At 27.4% G+C, this 25,626-nt stretch overlaps 1 protein-coding gene across 11 annotated transcripts in view; it reads left to right on the top strand.

The window, feature by feature from the left end:
• Positions 1-25,626, top strand: part of LOC136989019 (histone-lysine N-methyltransferase 2C-like) — a 293,266-nt gene that overhangs the window by 41,620 nt on the left and 226,020 nt on the right. For all 11 annotated transcript variants that reach the window (XM_067287031.1, XM_067287037.1, XM_067287034.1 and 8 more), the window contains exons 11-16: positions 305-482; positions 5,392-5,509; positions 9,958-10,151; positions 19,098-19,197; positions 20,547-20,586; positions 23,351-23,481. In XM_067287031.1, coding sequence (XP_067143132.1) covers positions 305-482; positions 5,392-5,509; positions 9,958-10,151; positions 19,098-19,197; positions 20,547-20,586; positions 23,351-23,481 — 761 coding nt within the window. The remainder of the gene's footprint in view (positions 1-304; positions 483-5,391; positions 5,510-9,957; positions 10,152-19,097; positions 19,198-20,546; positions 20,587-23,350; positions 23,482-25,626) is intronic.

The following is a 25,626-nucleotide window of genomic DNA, read 5'->3' on the forward strand; positions in this document are numbered from 1 at the left end:
TGTCAAAGTTTTTAAGGAAATTTTTAATATTACAATAAAGTAATAATGATGTATTTTAGTCAACTAAGGAGAGGTGGAGAATCTGAAACACATATTCACAGATGAATGTAAAAAGGATACAGTATTAAATAAAGTGGATGTGCAGAACTCTAGTGTCTTAGAATATCACTTTATCGTGATTTGAAAAAGGAAAAAAAATAGTTAATTTTTAACAATAAAATTAAATAAATGTTTTAAATTATTATTTTGTGAAAAAATTTAGATTTGATAAAAAAAATACATATATTTTAAAATTATATTTCAGCTGATACAGAAGCAAATTGTATGATGTGTGATATGCCTGGAAATATTGCAGAATTATTATTTTGTACTAGTTGTGGTCATCATTATCATGGTTCTTGTCTTGATCCAGCAATAGCAGTGAATGCTGTTGTAAGAGCTGGATGGCAATGTCCAGATTGTAAAGTTTGCCAAACATGTCGGTAAGTATTTATAAAAGTTTTTTAATATATTTTTTATTCAATTTATAAACCTGTAAAATAAATTAAGAAAATCACAATCTAAGTCTTTATAAAAATATATATATATTCACAGAATTTATATATTTTTTAACACTGATCACAAAGTACTTTCATATTTCTTTTCCCTATTTTGTAGATATTCAACCTGCTGATAATTATAAACTGTAACACTTGATACCCAGTTATATGGCATTCAAATCTCAATAATTTCAATTACTTTTCATACAAAATATGCAACACCTTCTATTTTTTTTATCACACATTTAATTTAGGCTAAATTTGTAAATTATTATAACTGTTGACCAATTTACAAAGATATACTACCATCCATTAAAAAAAACCATTAAAAAAAAAAAAAAAAATTCATCTTCAAGTTTTCTAATTTTTTTCTTTATTCAATACTGCTTAGTAATCTGCATAATTGCATGCAGTTCAGTAAACCTCTGTTTTTAACAGATTTTTCATTGTTGGAAGGATTTTTCCATTTTTGAAGAGGTATCCCTTGAATTAATGGGAGAAAGTTTCAGTTCAATCTTATATTTGGCATCAGACTAGTTATCGCAGCAAGACTTTCTCGATACATTGTTTTTGTTTTAATATGACATTAGAAGGCAATTTCTATCATTAATTGTATCTAACGTTAAATGTCTTTTTATTCTCTAAAGATTTTTAATGTTTTTAAATTTTTAAATAACCACTTTTTATGGAAACCAAAACATTTATTTTATTGAAAAATTGTTTCAATGCTGGAAAGCTGCATTAAAGGCAATAGAAAAAGTTATTACAGCAAGAGGCATTCCATCATAACTGTCTAATTGGACCATCTTCAGTTCCTATTGTATCTTTTACACACACTTTGTTTTTACAAGATATATTTCCATAATGTGCTGATTATGGCTGGAAACTTTTCTTAAGTAAAATAAGTGTTTTTTGTTTTCATAAGAAGCTCTTATTTAAGAATTTAAAAGTTAATCATAATATCAAGTTTTGTGGAATACAAAGAGTTTTTTTAAGGACTAAATTTTAACATTTTTTGTTTTATGATTTATTATCTTTATATATATATATATATATATATATATATATATATATATATAAATAATAAATCAATAATTATGTTTTTAAAGTTTTTAACAGAATTACTTTTTGATAAATAAGTACACCTTTTTTGTTAAAAAAAGGAATTATTTATGCATTAGTTTTAATATACTGTAATTGTTAAGTTTCAGATTTCTTAAATGTTTCCAAGTTGTTACTATATATTGACTTTCATTAATTTCTATGAATATACATTTGATTTTGATTATTCTATATTACATTTTTTTGTTTTCATTTTTTCACAGTCATGAATAATAATTTAAATTTTGCATTATAATTAAACCACAATGGTTTGGTTTTATTTCAGAATTTATTAATTTAACCCTTTCCCTGCTGGCAATCTACAGCAAATAATTGAGTGGAATTCGTTATGTGGCGCATTTTTTACATTTTTTGGATAAGTTTTAAATCGCGATATTTCGCTTCAAAATTGTGCTGTTTTTAATCAAACACAAAAAATTTGTGTTTGATTAAAAACATATCACAGTTTACGATTGTTTAATTTTTAGTTTAATACAAATTTAAAATAATATTAAAATTTGAAGCTTATGAACAAAAGAAAGAAAAAAATTAATTTACAGAGAATTGTTAAACTTTGTACATCTGTTAGTTAGATACATCTGTCTTTTTTTAAATGAAAGAAACCACAGAAACCAAGAAATCTTGCTAGAATGGGGGAGAAGTTATTGCCATTATTTACACTATGTGTCTAATTACTTGCCAAAGAGGAGTCAATTGTTAGATTGTTATCGTAAAGCACACGCAACATGTTAAAGTTTATCATCATATATTTCTGCTTAAAATAGTGAATATTTGACACTTTTTTTATATTTTTTCGATGTTTTATACAATAATACACTAAAATAAGCTATTAGTTAATTTTTTCGTGCAATTATGCAATATCCGGAAGTAATGAGTTTCCCAGTAAATTTTTCAGCTAGAAGCTTTTGATAAGAAATCTTCTTGTCTAAGTAAAGTCAAATAACATGAAAACTAGTAGAATTATGGCTTTAAAATGAAGAATATAGCTATCTTTTAACATTTGTTTACATTCTGACTTTAATCATGTTGATTGGTTCTCTATGGGAAAATCTTGACCAAATGGTTCTAAAAAAACTCTCATTCGTTGAAGTTGATTCAGTAATAATATAAATTACCAATTAGAGCGTAATAGGCATAGAAACAAAAATTTTAAAGCCAATTAACAGCAAGATGATCTTCCATAGACTTACTATAGGGAGGTGGAGTTTTCTGGAAATATTTATTGCTACATAGTTTTAAAAACATATTTACTCACCGAAATATTGTAAAATTAGCTAATTTACAATATTTCGGTATTTTATTAATAATTACAATAAATAATTAATAACAATAAATTATTAATAAACAATAAATTATTAATAATAATTGTAAATTATTATTAATAATTTACAATAATTTACATATATTGTCTAAGTACATTAAATTAGTTAGTTAGAGCTAAAAAATGATTTACAAAGCGAATTTATTGCAATTATTTACATTTTACTTGGAAGGATGGAGGTGGGACTTTTCGCGGCAATATTTTCCTTTCACAAGTTTGTGATTAGTTAAAATAATGTCAACAAAGACAGAAGATACCCAATAAAACTGTACAACTAGTTTCTCTTTGATTGTTTTCAGTCAACTGTGTAGTTAACTGCGAAGATTTGCTGTAGAATGGTGGGGGTCCTTTTTATCGAAATATTTGTGGCCCAGGGGTGGTAACAAAACACTTATTGGATTAAACAAAGTCAGTCGACCTACAGAAGAGCGAATCAATGCTAAGATTGCTGGAAAATCAAATATAATGCAGATTAATCAAACTTTCTGATTAATTACGCCTAAAGGTGTATGTCGCATCATGAATTAATGGCAAGTCACGTGACATGTCTTTAGGCATATACCAGCATGGAAAGGGTTAAGATTAATAAAGTAGTGATCTAAGTTTGAAAAATTTTTATGAAAAAATTCTATAAAAGCTTATAAGTATCACCTTCATTACTTTAAAAGATGATAAATTATCATTCTAAAGAATTACACTAATTGAAAATGTTTAACCAATAAAGTTTTAATTATTTTCATTTGATTAATGATTATCTTCTCAGTTAATTATGAAATAATGAAAATGTTTTAACCAAATGAAATTAATAGTTATAATCATATTTTTATTTATGATGATAGAATCAAAATTATTATTTAAAAAATATACAAATGAACTTTTTGTTTATTAATTATTTGAAGCAGTTTCTATTAGAAAGCAAAATAGTATTTGATTGCAAATATATTTTATAGTTTAATTAAAATATATTTGTGAAAAATGAAAACAAACTAAGTAATTTTCTGTACTTTTCTTATACTGATTTCTGCAACATAGAGTCAGATTTTTTAATGTTCTCACATTCTATATATTTCACATTGAAATTACATTCCATTTGATATTTATTTTATTTATATTTTACATAGAATTATTTTTTAAAATTTATTCTGATGAGTACTTCAGGATTATTCTTATTAAATGTGATTGAAACCATATTTTTGCAGAATGACTGGCATGCTGCATATAAACAGGAGAAACCAGCATGCCAGTTAAACTGACTACAATATAAAATTAATCACATCTAACAAAACTAGTTGTTAATTAATTGTTAAAGAACTTTAACATAATAACATTGTAATTTGACTGACTTAAAATCAGAGAGTTTTTGTTTATAAGACAATAAAACAATTAACAACTTATTGACATTAGTAGTAGTGATAATAGTAGCAGCAGTAGTAGCAGTAGTAGCAGTAGTAGTAGCAGTAGTTAGTCAGTGTGGGCTGCACTGACCATCTACCCTGACCTTAAAAATAACACTTTCCTCTCAAATTTCACTCAATGTTAATTGTGTAAGCTGAGGCAATTTACAGCAGATTTCTTAAATTTAATATGCTTATTTTTGTGTTTTTAAATCAAATAATAATAAAATACACATGATAAAAAGCATTTTTGGAATTCTAAGAGTATTTTACATTGTTAGAAAGCAGACAAAATTAAGAAATTAAACATATAATTGTAGTTTTTGATGTAATGCTGACAGTTTCAGTTTTAGAATAAAAATTGTTTGTTTTTTAATGCTTGCTCAAGAGAGTGATGTATAACCTCACTTAAACAGATATGCCAACATTCCCCTGGGATAAACCGGTATGCTTGTTTTTACCATAAGGAAATGTGTTTGATATTTATTTTCATGGTCTCCCCGGATAGACTGACATGCCAGACAATCTGCGAAAATGTGGTATTATACATTGTTGAATATAGCTATTTGTTTTTACTTTAAACCAAGAACATTTCTAAATTATTTTTAGAGTACATTAATATATTAAGTAATTGTCTCTTCAATCCGAAAAAGAATCCTTTTGGTAGACTACCTCAGCTATTCAGGTTAAAAACTCCTTTATTGTTTTTCACAAATGAATTTCAGGCTAGTTTAATTCTCTAGCCCCTCTTCAGTGCTATTTTTCTTATCCATTTTATTTCATATATTTGTTGAATTTTCTAATGGTAGCTGTGTTATTTGTTCAGTAAGTAATTGTCTCTTCAATCCAAAAAAGAATTCCTTCGGTAGACTACCTACGCTACATTAATATATATTATTATATGAATTTATAAAAATTTTTTTAAATGCTTGACATAGATAAAAATGTAAATATTAAAATTTTTATGTACATTTTATGTAGTTATTCTTGAACTGCTGTATTTTTATTTTTGAAGTAGACAACCAGAAGATGATAATAAGATGCTTGTATGTGATACGTGTGATAAAGGTTACCATACATTTTGTCTGAAACCAATGATGGTTACTATTCCCAAAAATGGATGGAAATGCAAGGTAAAAAATTAATAATTTCTTTATTATTAAAAATATATAATACATTTAATGTAATATATTAAGTAAAACTATACAGTAATTCTTGCTAATTCAGATAACTCAGACAAATTTTTTCATAATATTGTACAGTAATTTAAAATTTCTTCACAATAGTGTTTTTGATACACAGAAGTCTTTTTGATACTGTACACTATATTACTGAAGTTGGTAAGTTACATTGCTGCATGTTGTACTGTCATGAAATTTTTTAGCTCATTTACTGTCATTAATGAATTTAGCAGTATAACCTAGTAAAGCTCAGTAATGCTTCTCTATAGAGCTGATTTAATAAATTACTGCACTGTATATCCATTTTGAGTTCCACATTGTTGGAGAAAACATCCTACTAACTTGGACTTTTATAAACACAGACAAGTTTTACTTCCTATTAGTTTGTATTAGCAGGTTTACTGTACTTACAAGACTATAAATTCATAATTAACATAATGCATATGTGGTATTCTATGTTATATATAATTGCAGGATAACACTTGGCATAATCTAAAATTATACTATGTGCTATAATCAAAAAATTGATTATAAATTTGATACGTTGGCTATAATTAGTTATTATTTACAGTAGAATGTATTAAGCTTATCTTGTATGCAGTTTAAAATTTCTTTTTCTTAATAACTTCACACTTTTTTTAGAATATTAGTGCATTTTGTGTGTATTAGTTATCTTATTGGTAATATGTTTGGTGAATCTTGTCATATTACAATAAACATTTATAAAATCAGTCTAAACTGAATAAAAAAAAGACTCATGTTTCTGATTTAATTTAGATTCTCTCCCTCTCTCTCTCTCACATATCCTAAACATTTTTTTTTTGTTCAAATTTTACTTTAGAGATTGTAGATTTATTTACTTCTTTAATAAATCATTTAATGTTTTGGAGGTAATTGTAAACAAATTATATATTCTGCTTATTCCATAATATTCATAATATTCAAATTGTTTGAAGTTTTTGGAATAAATAGAACTTTTTCTTATATTAACTATAGTTTGGGATAATTTGATTTCAATAAAAGTTGCTAAAAAAAAAAAAAATTGTTATTAAATAAATTTATGAAATGTTTTATATTTGTTATGAAAATGGAAGTTTTGTTGCTTAATATATTTTAATTTTGTTTTTTTGTATAATAATGTAAAAATAACTATTTTAGAAATTAATATGTAACTATAGGAACAAATAAAAAACAATCATAAAACAAGTAAAACAGTAAGGCCACATTTGGGACAAGACTATGTCTCGAAGACTCACTACTAAGCGGGATCACTTCAACGCTCATGGCAGGTTTCGTTCTCATTCTCCAATCATCATTGGTATTGCTGGTTTTGAGCAAAATCATTCAAATTTTGCCGGCCACAGCCATGAACACGACCACGAGGTCTTCCACGATGCATTTTCATTGAAATTAACCTTTCGAATGTTGAAATTTCTCTCTGTTGCATGATGCTCCAGATTGAATTTTTGTCAATGCAAAAATTTCCCATTTTTGAAAAAATAACGGTGGCAATTATTTTTTTATTTTGCACAAACAAAATATATCTTTTTTATATAATCTTATCAAAATATTAATTAATTAATTTTATTTGCCAGGGAAAGTTTCCCTATAAGGGGGTGGTACAAATACAAGTATTACTTAAAGAATTAATACAAGATAAAGATACATATTACATATTTTTGTAGTGATTATTAACCAACATAATTTATTGCAAGGCACTGTTAGTACCTTTAGGATATATTGTTATAAAGGATTTGCCTAAACGTACAACGACAAATAATTAGATGTTACCAAGAATTTTTTCCGTGATTTTAACAAAGTAGTTACAAATTTTATAGGCATCCTTTCTACTGATGAAATTTAGGTTAATTTTAAAGTCGAGAAGTGATCTATCGTTGCATATTCTTATAATATCATATTTTCCACACAGTTTAGTTAGTGTTTGGCAATTTTGGAGTAGATGGAGCATAGAAATGTCATCAGATTGACATGATTGACAGTAAGTAAGCGAGTTTCCAGTCTTGAATCGTATCTGTGAACAGTAATTCTGATATGCCAAATGTATTTAAGATTGATCAAAATTTATAATGCCAAAGCTGCCTGTTTTTTCTCGTTATTGCACTGCTTTATCAATTCTTGATATACAAATTCGGTATTATCGACACTTTTGTATTTAAGTCTGTAGCAGAATTTTAAAATACGTTTTAATATATGGGTAAAAGCCCAAATAAAACTTATCTCATGACGGAAGGCGTATCCAAGTATTGTTTTTTCAAGATGGAATAACATTCAATGGAAGTAATTATGCAGAGTTTCAAAGTTGTATAAGTAATCCAGTCCCCATATTGGGTTTGCATAATAGATGATAGGATTTACAATGGTATTGTAGAGTTTAAATTGAATATTCAAATTTGATGTTTTCATTGTTGCCCATAAAAATAATAAATTGTCAATTGCTTATTTAACTTTGATATTTAATTGCCCTGACTCTTCCAATTGATAATAGTAAGGAATTGGTCGTTAGAAGAAAATTTACGGACTTGAAGTTTATCTTGTTTGTTAATTTGTCATCTCTAGCATATCTATTCTTGACGATGGAAGAAAAGTGTCTACTTGTACCAGTTTTCCAGTAGTTAAATTGTAGGTTAGCTTTTCATGGTTGATTAATAAGATATCATTACGCAGTTTAACCTGCGAATTTTGTTTACGTAGTTCGTAGAAAGTTGGTAATAAAAATTTCCGTCTAGCTCTTGAATTGTTAGTTAAGTCCGGAGAAATTTGTAAATTATTCCATTCTTCTAACGAGTTTTGTTGTTTTTTCCGTATAATGGTAGTAAAAATACAGTCTCTAATTTGATTATTGCTGAGAGTAACTCTTAATGTTATATTGGGCGTTTTAGACAATTGAACTATCTCTAGTATATCTTCTTGAGCTATATTTTTTATATTTAAAAGAGAAGTAGTAAAATTATGTATTTCTGCTCTTGAGGTGGTTTTATGGTTTGGATAGTTGTACATAATAATGTTATTATAGCGATGTTCGTTAATTAACGAGTCCATTTTAAATTGAATGCAATCCTTGTTAATTTGTAACTTATCTACCTGTTGTTTTAAGTTAATTAATTGTTCCTCCATTTTTAGCTGGTGGTCCTTCGTTTCACGGATATTTTCGTGAATAGATTCTAGATCTTGTTTTATCATAACCATTTGTCTAAAAAGTTTGTCATTAGCAGTATTAATCAAATCCGATATTTTATTCCATAACACTGAAGTAGAGGTGTCTGGAAGTTTATCCGGTTTAGTAGAGAGATAATGGTCAGACTTGGTTAACTCACCTGGAATGTTATTTGCACTTATTTGCGATGAATTTAAGATGGGATTCATTTCGTCACTAGGTTCTTCATGAAGGTTTTTTCCAGAATTGAAGTTAAAGTCCAATATTGTCTTAGAATTTGACGAAAGAGGTTGGTTCTTCTTGGTATCCGGTTTGGCACGGTTTTTTGAAGGCCTTCCCCGCTTAGGTGGAGAACGTTGCATTTTTATTAATGATGTTATTATTGAAATAATTTATCTTAGTAAGTTACAAGTTTAAACTTATAACAGCAATAAAAAGACAAAAACGTATGTTGCTTAGGCTTAGTATAGATGACCAGGAGCACAAGAAAAAACGCCAGCAGCCTCGACCGATGAACACGCCCCCTCCAAAATATATATATATTAATAAATGTAAAAAGAAAAAATAATTCTATTTCGGAAGTTTGTTTTAATATAAAATTATAACGACACGCCATCTAGTTTCAAAAAGTTCTGATGATGAAACGAGATATCTCTGGTCAATCTGTCGAGGTTAGCACGTGGCGGCCAGAAATATGTGGGGAATAACACCATATGTAAATGGGTTTTTTTGAAAGATTTGTTTGTCAAAATTCGATTTAGCATCATTCGCTTTTCAAACTTCTCAACGCACGTGTTTGTCAAAATTCGATATCACAATATTCATATTTCCAACTTACCAATGAGCAACGCATGTGCAAATCTTGCACTACTGCCTGTTTGTAGAGAATGTCGCCATTTTGTATTTTATTGTGTTTTGATTCTCAGTCTCCTGACTACCTACAAGTCTAGTTATTTTTATGTGCGCATGATTTGGGCACTTAATACTCTGTGCCAAATTTCAACTCCTGACATATACTCCTTCATACCTCTAAGCTGATAAGACAGCAGGCAGTACGATTTTATAAACAAGACATAGTCTTGTCAATAAGCAGTATATTTTTTTTATTGTTAAAATTTAATGAAGCTAATTGCTATTTGAAAATAACTAAAAAAATTTTGAATAGCATTCTCAGATAATTGAAATTAGAAAATTTCTAACTTAATAATAATAATAATGTTTTTAGAATTGTCGAATTTGTGGAGATTGTGGAGCACGCACTCCTGGAAGTGGTCCTAGTTCACGTTGGCACATGAATTATACCGTTTGTGATAGTTGTTATCAACAAAGAAATAAAGGTGTAGCGTGCCCGTTATGTGGAAAAGCTTATAGACAGTTTAGTCAAAGAGGAGAAATGGCCCAGTGTAGAGTTTGTAGAAAGTAAGTAATTTTATTGATATAATTTATATTATAAATTAAAAATCATTCAAGATTTTAAACTTGAATAATTGCATGTGATATTATATGAGATTAATATAGTATGGGCTTTATTATTTCATCATTTTTTATAAGATTATTAATTTAAACTCATATATAAATTATATATTTTTTAAATGCTTTGTTGATATTAAACAGATAGGCATTGTGTTGTTGTTTCCTTTAACTTTATTTTTGATATCTCAATAAAAATATATTTTGAAACAGTTTTATTGCATAAAAGACTGAAACTATGTAATTATTTTGATACTAGTTTTATGAGTAGAAAAATATTCATTTTATTAAAACTTATGATTGCTGGACAGTTGGACTGTTGTTGAAAAATGCCAGTTATCATTTTTTTTAATTATTATATTCTGCATTTTATTTTTTTAAATATTCAGTATGTATGTTATCAAAGCCATTCGTATAAAATGTATTTTTGAAAGAATTTTTTAATTTCGATTCACTTATTTAAAATTGATCTTTCATTATAAGTGGAGTCACAATTGATGAATTTTATGTAATTATTACTTTCTATTGTTTCATATACATAAGAAACAATAGATACTAGTAAGTATATATGTTACGTATACAAACAACCTTGACAAAGAAAATCTTGGACAGCATGTTATTTTAATCAATCTCTAGCTTATCTTTCAATAATATCAAACAAAAATTTTTTACACTTATAATTATTTTATATTAGTAATCTTTTGGAGGGTGCTGCTTGCTGTGAAGAGTGTTGGTGAACTTTTTTGTGAGGAGCTTTTGAATTTTAAAATTATGGAAAATATTGAGTTTCGGATAATCTTGTTTGAGTTGTTGTTAATATTAAGTGGGATTGAAATAAATCTTGGTCCTGTTTATTGTGCTTCGCTGCATTCACAGATTCAATCATCAGTATCTACTGTAAAATGACGACATTCTTTGAGCGAATCTTCCTTGAAGTCAGTGAGACTGGAGGATTTTTTTCTCTTCAAATATAGACTCAAGTAAGTCTATTTCTAGTGAGATTATTTCATATTTGGATAACAGATTTGATATACTTTTTTCAACTCTTAAATGAGGTTGTTATGAGGATTGACTGGTTGGTTAATTTACATAATGAACATGACTAACAATTAACCCAGTTGGAGGTTAAATTAAAAGAAATTTCCAAACTTAAAGATGACTTGCAGTGGAAAAATAGTTTGATCTTGCATTCCATAGACAAGGTGTTGAATGAAATGAGAAAGAAAAAAATATTTTGATTAAAGGTTTAACTGATGACAGATTCGATTTGAATAGGAAAGTGCGAAACCTGTTTTCTAAACTGATAGGTGGATCAAAATCAATTCCAGCGGTTAAGATCGTGAAATTTAACTGATCAGATACTGTATTGGTGGAATTACAGTCATTTGCGGACAAGAAATTAATTTTTGGTAACATTAGAAAGATAAAGACTAATGATGCATTGAAGAATATACAAATATTTGATGATTTATGTTGGCGTTCAAGACTGAGATGGAAAAACCTTCTGCCTTTTTTTCCATGATTACAGGCTGGAAGGCAGGAAAGTTCAACTGATGGCTGATGTTTTGCTGGTTGGCATTGAGAGATACACTTATGACCTAGATAGAGGAGAATTATTAAAACTTGATTTTTTAGTGGAAAATTGAATGGCAAATTTTCAAAATCTTCATTCTCTGATCCAAGGAAGTGTACAGTTAGATTGAAAGTTTCAACATGGAATTCTCAGGGTACCCTCCTAACTAATCAGAATGATAGTGGTTTTGTTAAACATATTTCTGAAACTGATATTTTGGGACTAACCAAGACTTGGTCTACAGCTCCACTGTGTTCGAGAGTTAAAAGCCTTAACTCTAGATTAAAAGTTTTTGAGGTAATGGCTACTAAAAGTTTAGAAAGAGGTAGACCTTTGGGCGGGTTACTTCTAGCTATAAACGAAGATCTGGGGGAAGAAAACTTGCTGCTGTCATGGCAACATAATGGTTGTTAGAGTGAAATTTAACCAGAGGCAAAATAAAGGGCTACGAGAAATGATAGTTATATTAGCATATCTTCATATTCCTATCTTTGAAGCTTTAATTGCAAAATTGGAAGATTTGATTTCTGATTATACTTCAGGTTATGATTTTCTGCTGATGGGTGATTTTAATGCATGAATTGACTTGACTATGGACACTATTTATCATGGGGATGTGATTTCAAACATCTGACTATCAAATGATAAAATTTGCAATAAAAGGAAATTTACTTATTGAACTAGTGAAATCCTATAATTTATACATAATAAATGGTTGATACCCTTTTGAATCATTAGCAGACTTTACTTACACTTCCAAACTGGGTGCTTCACTAATTGATTTAGTGATCTTGAGTAAGAGTCTGGTAGAGAGATTGTATAAATTTTTTATTTCTGAAGATTATATGTCTGACCATCATTTGGTCATTTCTGAAATCATTATAGACACTAACGAGGATAGAAAATCTAACTTAATTGACAAGAAAAAAGGACTAATCTGGAAAGAAGACAAATTCAGTTTATATTCTGAAACAATTTTGGCCAAATATGTAAATATTGTCTCAATTGATGGAATAGAGGACAGATATTCTGCAATTCTGGATTTGATTAAGTCATCAGCTGAACAACATACCTGGGTATGACAAAATTATCGTTTTCAGTTTGGTTTGATAGAGACTGTAGAACAGCGAAGAAACTAAAGAACAGGATGCTGAGGAAATTTCGAATGTCCTTTAATAATGAATATTTAATAAAATATTGTGATTCTAAAGCAATCTTTCATTCATTATGCAAGACTAAAATGAAGAACTACTGGTCAAATAGACAGTTGCAGTCTGCGTGATCTTCTATACAGATTTGGTCTATTGTTAATAGATTTAATAGGAGAAGAAAATCTAATAATCAAATTCCTCTTTGTGACTGGGAACGTTTTTTAGAATATAACTTTTGCCATCCAAGTTCTGATTCAATTCTTGATTTTGACTGTGATAATGTCTCTCCTATTTTAGATGATCCAATTTCACTCTCTGAGTTAAAAACGTCAATTCGCAAATTTAAAAGAAAATCAGCCCCTGGTATGGATGGTATAAAAAATGAATTTATTATATACCTACCTGATGAAATGTGTTTAGATTTACTCAAACTATTTAACAAGATTAAGGAAACATCAAAATTTCCTGAGCATTGGAAAAATGTGTTGTTGAAAATGATTTACAAGAAAAGAGATAAACTAAATCCTCAAAACTATTGTCCAATAGCATTGTTAAATATCTTTAGAAAGTTGTTCACTGGAATTTTGGCAGATCAGTTGAATCAGTGGAAAATAGACTTTAATATTATCTCCCAGTTTCAAGGAGCATTTGTTAGAGGAAGAGGGACCATGTACAACATCTTTATACTTAATGGTTTTAATACAGTATGTCCTGTCAAGAAAAAGACGTAAAATCTATTCGATATTTGTGGATTTGGAAAAGGCTTTTGATAGAATCAATTTTAATATTTTATGGGAAAAGTTACATTTACTAGAGTTTCAACTTCATTCATTAAGCTACTTAAATATTTATTTTGTAACACAAGATATCATGTGAGAGGCAATTTGGCAAATACAAAGGGTCTCATTTCTGGTGGTGAGTTGCTTCAGGGGGAACCTTTAAGTCCCATGTTGTTTATATTATTTATTAACGATTTATTACAATTGTTTCATACCTCTGGAACTTCAGGATTTGCTCTTGGAGAATCTGTTGACTTATATTGCTTAATGTATGCTGATGATGTAGTTTTGCTGGCAGATTCGAAAACGGTTTTGCAACGAAAACTTTCTCTGCTAGTTAATTATGCTAAAAGAAATGATCTTACAGTTAACTTACAAAAAACGAAGGGAATGGTTTTTTGCAACGGAGGCAGACTACTTAAATCTGATAAGATATTTGTGAATAATACTGAAATTAGTTTTGTGTCATATTTTAAGTACCTAGGAATACATTTTTCTTCTTCAGGTGTGTATAATCATCATTTCGATTTAATAGCCAAAGACATACAGAATAAGACAGGCTATATGCTTACTGTACAAAAATGAATGAGGCTAAGTTCTATGAATTGTATCTTTAAACTTTTTGATGCTTTTATTGGTTCTAAGATAACTTATTTATTTCCGGTCTGGGGACTGGAGTTTCTGTCTAAACTAGAAAAAGTACAGATGAAATATTTTAAGAGGCATTTTAAAATAGAATGTTCAGCTTCAAGCTCTGCAGTTCATCTTGAATTGGGAAGACCTTTGTCAAGGCTATTCTTCTGTTTTGGTCAAAAGTTATGGAGTTACCCTCATACGACTTGTGCCGAATTACTTACATTGTTTTGTTAACAGCAGTCAAACCTGATAAGAAAAGTTGGCCTGCTTCAGTTAAGAATATTTTTGATAGCTTGGGTTACTCCTTTTTGTGTTCAACTCAATCAGCTTTATTGTTGAGAACTCACTTAAATGCTATAATTCAAACTAAGTCAGACCAGCTGTCAGGATGTATCATCTACTTCAGTTAAACAAATTAACTTGTTTGAAATGCACCTGGGTTGATGTACAAAATACTACTTAAACTGTGAGACTAATTTTTCCACAAAAAGCTCATTATGCAACTTAGACTTAATAAATTTTGGATTATGTTAAAGAGCTACCGGATAAATATATCAAGAGAAAAGTTTTGTAGTTATTGTGGTAGCAAAGAGGAAGAGAGTCTCTTAATACACTTGTTTGGATCTTGTCAAGTGATATATCAACTAAAATGTTTTGTACTAGGAGAAGATTTCAAGTATAATCATTTGAAAAATGAGGATGTGTCAAAAATTACTTTATTTACGATTTTCCCCTTCTCTAAATCTTTAGAATTTTTATGATAATTTATTACTATGTATATTAAATAACATTATGTAACTAAATTGTTCCTCCATTGTAAGAAATATATTAGTAAACTTTTATTATAACTGAAGATTTTACATAAAAAGTTTTCATGTTGATAATACATAAAAAGTTATGAGCAATTGAAAAAAAGCATATGCAACAAAGAGAAGCTCTGACAGAGTCATTTCTGACAAATAATAACTCAGACAATACATTAAATGACCTCTTCCTAAATGTGTAAATGAGCTGATGTGATATTTGCATTTCTTCTCTTATTAACATTATTAAGATGTATTTGTTTAATGAAAATGGCACCTGGTAAGGCTGTAAGTGTTGATATATATGAAGTAATTATCATCCTCTGTAGACTGGGCAAATCCTTAAGAAAAATTGCAAAGGAATTGAAAATTAGTAATTTCACAGTATGGGATATTGTTTTAATATATCAGTAAACTGGTAAAATTTATCCAGAAAAATTGACTGGAAGGCCAGCAACCATAACAAAGACTGATCATAAGCACGTCATGATATAAATAAAAAACATCAATCGGCATCACTTGGTGAATTAGTGAATGAATGGAATAAAGTTACTGGAAAGGAAGTTACAAAAGAAACTTGTCGTATCCATCTGCACAAACTTGGTTACAGCTTCTATCAGGTAAGAAAATATTATTTTTTTACTTAACAATTGTGACAGATGACATTTCTTAGACAAAGGCAAAACCACTTCTCACAAAAACACAAATAAAAATTGATTGAAGTGGGCCAAGCAGCAATGCTGGACGCAAGCTGGTTGTTTTTAGTGATGACACAAAGTTGGAAGTCTGCAGTAAAGACAATAGAAAAAAGTTATTAGAAAGCAAAGAGGCATTCCATCATGACTGTCTACACTGTAAAATTTCCAGCAAATGTTATTGTGTAGGGTTGCATGTCAGCCTAAGGTGTGGGAAATTTGCATTTCGTTGAAGGATCAGTAAATGCAGCAAAATACCAACAAATCCTTGAGGAAAACCTATTACTATCATTAGAAAAATTACAATTTTTTAGCAGGATGATGCACGTTGCCATACTGCTAAAACCACCAAGGCTTGGCTGACCCAGCAATTAACACATTAAATGGTCATCAAGCAGTCCCAATCTTTCCCCTATAGAAAATATGTGGTAAAATTAAAAAAACATTGAGAAAATGTCCCCAAGGAAGTGTGGATGGTTTAAAGCAAAAAATTAAGCAGATTTGGGATGAAATTACTTCAAATGAATGCTTGGCTCTTGTTGATACAACAAATGATTGTATGAATGCTGTTATACAAGCTAAAGGTTAAATATTAATGTACTGTCTGAGGTATTGTTTGTCAGAAATGGCTCTGTCTGAGCTTTTTTTTTTTTTGTCTCGTGCTTTTTTTCAACTCCTCATAGCTTTTTTTACATAATATTAACATGAACATTTTTTATATAAAATCTTCAGTTATAATAAAAGTTTACTAATATAAAATAATTGTAACTGTACAAAACTTTTCTGTTTGGTATTATTGAAGAATAAGCTAGAGATTGATTAAAATAACATGCTATTCAAGGTTTGTTGGGGTTGTATATACAGAGTATCCACTTAAACATTTGTCCAGGGGCAAAAGAGTTCTTCTTAGCATTGCTCAAGTGTATCAGCATATGGTTTATGCTTGTTCTAGTGCTGAAGGGAACCAAGTTAAGTTGATTTAGTATAATGTACAAATAATCTCTGACTGTAATGAATAAAGACAACATTACAGAAATTTATATAAAATAGTGAGCTTTATTTTGTTTGTTCAAAGCAACCTTTAGTTGCAATACAAAGATTAGAAGGTTGAATAAGGTGTTATGGGTGGCATGTAGTCTTTGTGTCACTGTTTCTCAGGCCTCTTCTATGTATCTCTCCAGTTCACTAACATCATGCGGTGCTGCTGAGTACCCATTATACATGAATGCTTTTAGGTAACCTCACAGGAAAAACTCCAGAGGGGTCAAGTCAAGTCTGAGGAACATGATGACCATAGAATAGAGTTGTGTTATCCTATCTAGCAGTTGCGAAACTGAGTCACTGATATACATACTTTTGTTAAATTATTTATTTTATTTTACTGAATGCATTAATTTATTATCATCATGGCATTTTTTAAATGAATTAATTTTAGTCTCTGGATAGATGTTTAGTATCACTTAGTTTAATCCTGGAACAAGCATTCTCTCTTGCCCCTGGGCAGATGTTTCTGTGGACATCCTGTTTATATGTATATTATATTATATTTACTTTTTTTTTAAATTGAAATTTCTGAAATTTTGGAAAATCAACCCAACAAGAATTACTAATGAAATTACAATATTTATCTAACAGCAAACTTTTTCAACTATTAACAATTTGACCAATATAATTTGATCACATCAAAGGATATTTTTTATGATTTGAATAATTTGGCCTTTTTATAATTTAATATTTATATTATTTTTATTACATATTTATTGGATGCTTCTGAGATAGTGCACATTAAATTATACATTTTAAATATTGCTACAGATATTTTTATATGATATACTAAATTTATTGGTCTCTGTTGTACTGACTGTACAAAACTATCTAGTTACTAATGAGTTAATTTTCAGAGTATTTGGTTGATTTCACAAAAGCTAACAATTTGAATTTATATGATTGTTATTTTTTCTATCTTTCATAATTTTAGGATGTACTGAAGGAACAATTCTATATAAGTTCAAGAGTCCATTTATTATAAAGTTAAATGAATTTACAATTTTACTGTTTCCATAATATATAAATAATCAAAATAATAAAATTTAATAATTAAATATAATAATTTAATTTTATAAAATTGCATTTGTTATATATGATATGATATGTAATGTACAGGGTCTTTATAATTAAAGTACCACTTTGAAATGGCCATAAAAGGAAACCTACTGGACAAAACGTCATCACACTTGGTAATAGTTTACAGGAAGTCGTCGGATTTTATTCCTCCCCAAAAATAGTTCAAAAACTCACAACTAGCAGGAAATGGCATTGTATGCAATATTGTTGAATGAAATAAGACATGAAGACATCAGTTGAAAATGTTTTTAATCATTTCTAAAACATCTTACAAAGCATGTTTATATGTATATTATCCTGTTTATATGTTTCTGTTTATATGTGGGGTCCACCATTTTCTCAAAGCAAGTTAAACCTCATTACTATGTTCTCAACAGTAGCTCTTAGCATATCAGGAGGAATGTTATAGACAGGTTGATGTATTGCATTTTTCAATTTTGCCAGAAGATGGAAATTGTTCATTTCCATCTTCATGTCTTATTTCATTTAACAATATTGCATACAGTACCATTTCTCACTGGTGGTAAGTTTTTGAACTATTTTTGGAGGAAAATAAAATCCTATGACTTTCTGTAAACTATTACCAAGTTTGATAAATTTTGTCCACCATTAGTTTTTCTTTTATGGCCATTTCAAAGTGGAACTTTAATTATAAAGAATTTTGACTTTTTAATACATATATAAACCTAATTTAATTTTATTTTATTTACCACATATTCAAATTTGTTTTGACCATTTGTGATGCAAAATTTGAAAATGATGAATTTATCAAGAAGTATAATAAATTTAAGTATTCCACAATAAGCTCATCACTTTTTGTGGTAAGATTTGATATAATTATAATGCATACAACATGATCTTTCAGAATTTGAGGTAGTAAACTTTAACATAAACCAAATATAACCAAACATGTTTTCATTTTTTCTTTTTTACTGTTTATAAATAATTAACTCTGAAATGTTTACAAATTATGTTTAATAAAATTTAGACTTTGTTAATTTGAGGTGATAAAAATATATATAAAATATAAAATTAAAAAATTTATGTTTGTATAAATCTTGTTTGTTTTTTACTATAATTAATCTATCATTAAATGTTAGATATAATGCATGTATAATTTTTATTTTGTTTTAGATTTATTCATGTAGATTGTGATCCTAGAATTGATCAGTTCAAAGATTGTGGTACTATGGTTCCTTATATTTGTCCTGTTTGCAGTAGCCCTTCTTCACAAGTAAGTTTTGCTTTACATTAATAAGAAATTTAAATTCAGAAATAAAAGTTTTAAGTCATTTTAATGTAGATATAATATTCACTGAGTGTGACATAACTCAATAAAATTATAATCAACCGGAACTTTTTAATGCTATTAAAAAATAATAATAATAATTCTGCTCTCTACTTTTCAGTACTGGGAACAATATTAATCAAAACTGTATCCAATATTTATTGAAAAAATATTTTTTGCTCAAAATACTATTATTACATTATTTTAATTTTTTTGAAAAGGAAAAAATAGACACATGCTTTTGATTTATAATTGCAGTTTCACATAATTCAAATTTATGTTCAGTCAACATACCAGTAAATTAACAGGATAAAAAAAATTAATAGTTGTGAGATATTAGTATTTTTCTTAAAACAAATGATATATCAAGATGATAATTTGTGCAGAATATAATTTTTTAGAAAGTTTGTTTGAGATGATGAAACCTGTCCAAACTAAATGATAGCAATATGTCAAATTTTAGATGTAACACGTTTATTGTGATAGACTTGCTAATGTATATTTGAATGCTAATTGGACAACATATTAAATGCACAAGTTTGTGTGTTGATCATTGAATTTTAATGTTTTATTAACTATTAGTATTTGTAAAAGATCATTGTAGATTTTTCAGCATTGAGTAAACAAACTTACCATATCATCTTTTTTTGACTTGAATTTCTACAATTTTATAAATTTATATTATGGTTTGGTATAGGATCATGTTATAAAAATAATTTACCATCTTACTCTACTTATGTTTGAAATTTGCATATTGGTATTGAAAAATTAATAATAATACAGGCAGTGCCAAACTTTCAGACTTATAATGAATTTCTAAAAATATGAAAATTGAATGTTCAAAATTGAGCAATAGAGTTTTGTGTTGTAGAAGGAGTCTGTAGATAAGTAAGAAACAAAAATGGTAAAATCTCATTAATATGGATAGTTTTAGTTTTTTACAGTGAATATATTAAAAGGCATAAAACTATTCAGAATGTTAGAAAGGTAGATTAAACAGAAGATAGATGAAATTGTCAGAAGTGATTTTGCTGTTGTTAAAACTAAAACTAGCAGAAAACAGCAATGTAGGTTAATTCAAAATTTTTTATGTTGGCTGAAAATGTATAGAAATTGTAAGTTCAAATTTGGATTATGAAAAGTAGTTAAGATTATTGGAGTATTATGTATGAAAGAGCAAGTTAGCTAATAGTTGAGTGTTAAAAAGTTGGGGGCTGCCTGTATATATATATATATATTTGTTTTTACAATGTTTTTATAGCATTTATAATATGATATTTTTTTCTTCTATTTAGACAAACATGTTAATGAAGGACATGGATATTTGTGCAAGAGGTATACAAGTTTTTAAAGTCAATTATTAAATATATAATTACTAATGAATTTATTTTTGATACTATTGATGATAATTTAAATTTTGAGTTAATAAAATTACTGATTGACAATTCGAATAATTGGAGACCTTGAAATGATAAGCATTATTTTACCAATGAAAAATTGTCATGCTAAAACAAAGTATTTTCATTTATAGTCTATTGAAGTAATGGAAAAAATAATTATTTAATAAACAGATAGGAAGCAGAATATAAAATTGGTTTTATTTCCTATTCATTAAAATTGTTCTAAACATTCTAAACATCGATAAATTGAATTTTGTCATTGCCCTGGCAAAATGCGATTGTCACAACATTAAATTTTATGTGATAAAATGAACAATAATTTTACCAGACTTTGTTAAACTAAACTGTAAATTACTTTTACAACCCCCCCAATAAATAACCCTATTTCCAGTAATGGTTGCTTTTTACACTTTTTGACATGAACAATAAAAAGTTGTACTGTAAATGTTCCATTTTGAATAGAATAGATTTTTTTTTAGTAAGCAAAGATAGGTTTTGACCTCCAATTGTAGAGTGATTCAAACATCTGGTTTTAGTGGACCAGTCTACTGTAATCAGAAAATAGGTGTTAAAGTTTAAGGATGCTCACCCCTTTAACTTGTTAAACACGAAATTGTCAAAATCAGTCTTATCTGTTAAAAACAAAATTGGCTAATTGAAAAGTTGTTAAACTAGTTTTGCTGTACAAGTCCTCCTGTAGCTTGAGAGGTAAAAACAATTCAGTAATTAGCGACAGAGATGGAGTGAGTTTTCAGAGCTTAAAGAGTTATGTGAGCTTAGGCCCATGCAAGCATATGCTAGTTTGTATATTGGGGAATGCATACAGTGATATCAGATTTGAATACTTTGTGCCAAATTTGGTTTCTTTTTTACTCTTTTGGCACCAGAAAGTATTTTCTACTTTTCCAAACAATGTTCAACAGAAAAAAATTTACAGATGTTTTTTAGATTTATTTTATTTAACTGTGATAGTCTGTTCAATATGTAAACAGCAAATACTCTCTCCTCCTCATTTTGTTTGATTAGAAAATCATTTAGAACATTAATTTGTTTTTGTAAATAAATTTAATTTAATTTAACTTTATTTAGTAAATTAATTCAAAATATAATTTATTGATCTTGATCGTTTGTTAAGCCCTAACTCCCTAAATTATGACCTTGACCTAAAAATTAATATAAATTTTTTATAAAGAACTAACCATTGTTTCTCTAGTGATTCTTGTTAACCTGAGTTGACTCTATTACTTTATAAAAGCTTCCAAATAGTTGCACTGAGAAATTGGGATTCAGAGCTACTGATTCAGATGAAGTAGATGTCTAAGATTATGAATATTTGTATTGTTATTTTTTCTCTCTGTACATTATACAGAAGTAGTAGTCTTTGGATATTAAACATTAGAACAAAACAACATTTGACATTTAAACCAAGTACCTCTGTTAAGCTTTATTACTTGACATCTTCAGAATTGATATATAGAATCATTTTAAATTCAGAATTATGAAGAAAAAATTTTTTTACATCAGTAACATAAATTAGTTAGTTAAAATTGAATTTAAAATGATTTGATGTTTCAAATGTTCTTGAAAATATTAAGTAATAAAATTTAACAAATGTGTTTGGTTGAATTTTCAAGATTTATTTCATTTTATATGTAATACCCGAAGATTACTTTTATCATAAGTATATTTTTTGGTATGTTTTATAGTTGCATTTTTAGTTATAAAGAACTCAAAAACCAAGAGATTTTCTAATAAATCACATTAAGAGGAATTCATAGTTATCTAAACATAACTGCTAGATAGTATTGAGAGATGTCTAAAGTATATACAGAATACATTATCTAATGAAATTTGAGACATTTATATAAAAAATGCCTTGTGGTATGTTTCTGAATAACATTACACAATAATCTGTTTAAAGTTATTTATAATTTGAATGAAGTCAGTAGACTGTCATTCATTTTTAATGAATTTAGATTTAATCTTCAGAGTGAATCTTGATGTATTTTTATATGGAGGAAATCCTATATTTGTTAATATTGACTTTCACATTAAATATTTATAAAATATATCTAAATAGTTATTTTAGTGTGATGTTGAATCGATCACATAGAATAAATTGGCAAAATTGATCTTTAATTTAATGAAATATTATATTAAGTCCTTAAAGATGAAATCGGCCAAAATCTGCCTTATTTATTAAAAATGAAATTGGCCAATTGAAAAGTTGTTAGACTAGTTTTGCTATACAAGTTCCCCTTGTAGCCTGAGGGGTAAATACAATTTAATGATCAGCAGCAGAAATGGAGTGAGTTTTCAGAGCTTAAAGAGATAAAGAAGCTTAATTTTTGAGATTTGATTATAAATTTTTTCTGTAAGAGAGCTAATTTAGTTTTTTAAATAGTTTTTAAATCTAGTTACCAGATGGTTTCTAAATATCTGAGGTTAAATTTTCTAAAAAATAAAATTAAAATGATTAATTTGAAATAAATTAAAGCATTTTTAATTTCAACCAATGAAATTAAGTTTTAAAATATATTTAGAAATTTAAAAACATTAAACTTAATAGACATTAATTATTAAAAAAAACTTAAAATTATATTTTTAAAAATGTGTTTTGATTGTTTAAAATTAATTTTAAAATGAGTTGTTTACATATTACATATTAATGAAGTATTTTTCTTAATCTAATTTTCCAGCAAAAATGAGAGAAGATAATACTATTTCTCCACATTTGGAAAGTGTTTTGGGTGGTTCAAAAGATTCATTTGGAACTGTTAATGAGGATTCTGTTTCAAGTATAGATATGGATTTAAATATATCTGAAAAAGTAAGTCTTGCATTTAATGTTTGGTGAAAGCTGAATTAATTGTAAAAACCATATTTGAAATTTAAATTTTTGTCTTTTATTACTACATGTATCTTGCTGTTAATCATTAATGTTTTAAAATTTAACATTATTATATTATTAGTTTCTAAACAATTAAATACTTTCTTTTTATGTAGTAAGTAATTTATTCTCTAATATAATATAATATTCTTTGGTTTTTTCAAAAAGCAGAGTTTTATTTTGGTGTATGTTTTTAACCTTTAATATAGTTTATTTGGATAAATTTTTATAGAAAAATTTACTTTTTAAAGCACTTTTTAATTTAAAAAAAAAATATTTATAAACCTAAGTAGAATTAGATAAGTACAGAATATTTTAAAGTATTCTATTATCTTTTGACATTAAAATTCATTTAATATATTAATTATATTTAGTTTTTGTTATAACTAAGTAAAGACAGTTTTTTTTTGTTTAATTTGGGTGTTTCAAATTTATTATTATTGTTATTATTATTTATAGAATGTATTTTAAATCTAATTTTAAAAGGCTGAATTTTATCAGATTATATAGAGCTTTTCTGAAATTAACTTTTGAAAATTGTTTACTGATGACTATTATTATTTATTCAATAATTACAGGCAGTGCTTTATTAAAAAAATGCCTACTCTCACGAAACAATGAAATTAACAGTGAGAAAGCTGATATTAAAGTATAACAATGATAAGAAAATATAATAATATGATAAGTAAATGTGAAATTAGATATGTTCTGATGCTTATCATTTATAGATACTTTTTATTTAAATGATAAGATTATTCTAATACTGAAGTCTTCAAGGATTTTAATAAAATATTAATACTTTCAAAGTTTTATACTTTAATTTACATTTGACTGTTGAGTAAATTAATGAATTAATTGTAATAATAAAATATTAGTAAGATAAATAAAACTTCTATTTTATAAGTTTTATTATTATAATGATAAAATGGGATGATGATATTAGCATTTCTAGATAGTTGCTATTCATCAATTTACAGTAGTCTAAAATTAAAATAATATATAAATGTATCTGTTCAATTTACGATTGGAATTGAAATAAGTGAATAAATAGAAATGGTGACGTACTAAGCAATTAAACTTATACATAAAATTGAAACAGTTTGTTGAAAGTGCTGGTGAAAATTAAAAAATTATTAATGCTGCACTCAGTGTGTTTTTACTTCCTTTTATAGTTCTCTTGTGTTGAAAAGTGTAAAAATTAGTGATGTAACGAATATTCGGTTACTATCCGGTATTCGGCCTATTTTTCGCTATTCGGCCGAATACCGAATATTTAATCACTATTTGGCCAAATATCGAATACTTAAAAACAGGAATAAGAAATTACAAAAACATAGTAAAATAATCATTTTGATAACTTTTATTAATGCTGAACATTAAATTATAATTATTAAAGTTAATAAGAAATAGCATCTAACTCTAGTATTAAATTATTTCGTAATTAAATAATATTATAGCCTTTATCTAGCCCGATATCTTATAGAATTGATGGCGTGTAGGTTAGAATGTATCAGGCATTAATGTTATTGTTTAGTTAATTATGTTATATTCATATTCGCGTATATTTTTATATTTTTTACGATATTTTAAAATGATTTACGAAACGTTTTATTGAAACTTATCGTATTTAATGAAAGAATTATTTATTTATTTCTAGAAGATGAGTAACTAATATATAATTTATTTTATATATAAAGCAAAGAATGAGCATTTCTCATTATACACAAAAGATAACATTTCAAATCAATCTATCTTGAGGAAACCGTGTTTTGTATTTTCTTTTCGTTTCTTTTCTTTTGAAGACACAATGTAGTGACATAAACTTAAACACTGGGCGAATTTTTCATCCTTTTTATTCGGTTTTACCAACCGAATAAAAAGGATGAAAAATTCGCCTAGTGTTTAAGTTTACGTCACTACATTGTGTCTTCGAAAGAAAAGAAACGATTTCAAATCATGTTAATTTTAAAAAATATTGACAAAAACAATAGCAACAAAATATCACAAAACTTCACGAATAGAAACCCCCAATAATATATTTGAACTGTTCCACAACTGGCGAGAAACTAGACCATATGTCCCACT

The sequence above is a fragment of the Centruroides vittatus genome, unplaced genomic scaffold (genome assembly GCF_030686945.1).
Source record: "Centruroides vittatus isolate TY-2023 unplaced genomic scaffold, ASM3068694v2 scaffold_435, whole genome shotgun sequence".
NCBI classification, from domain to species: Eukaryota; Metazoa; Arthropoda; class Arachnida; order Scorpiones; family Buthidae; genus Centruroides; species Centruroides vittatus.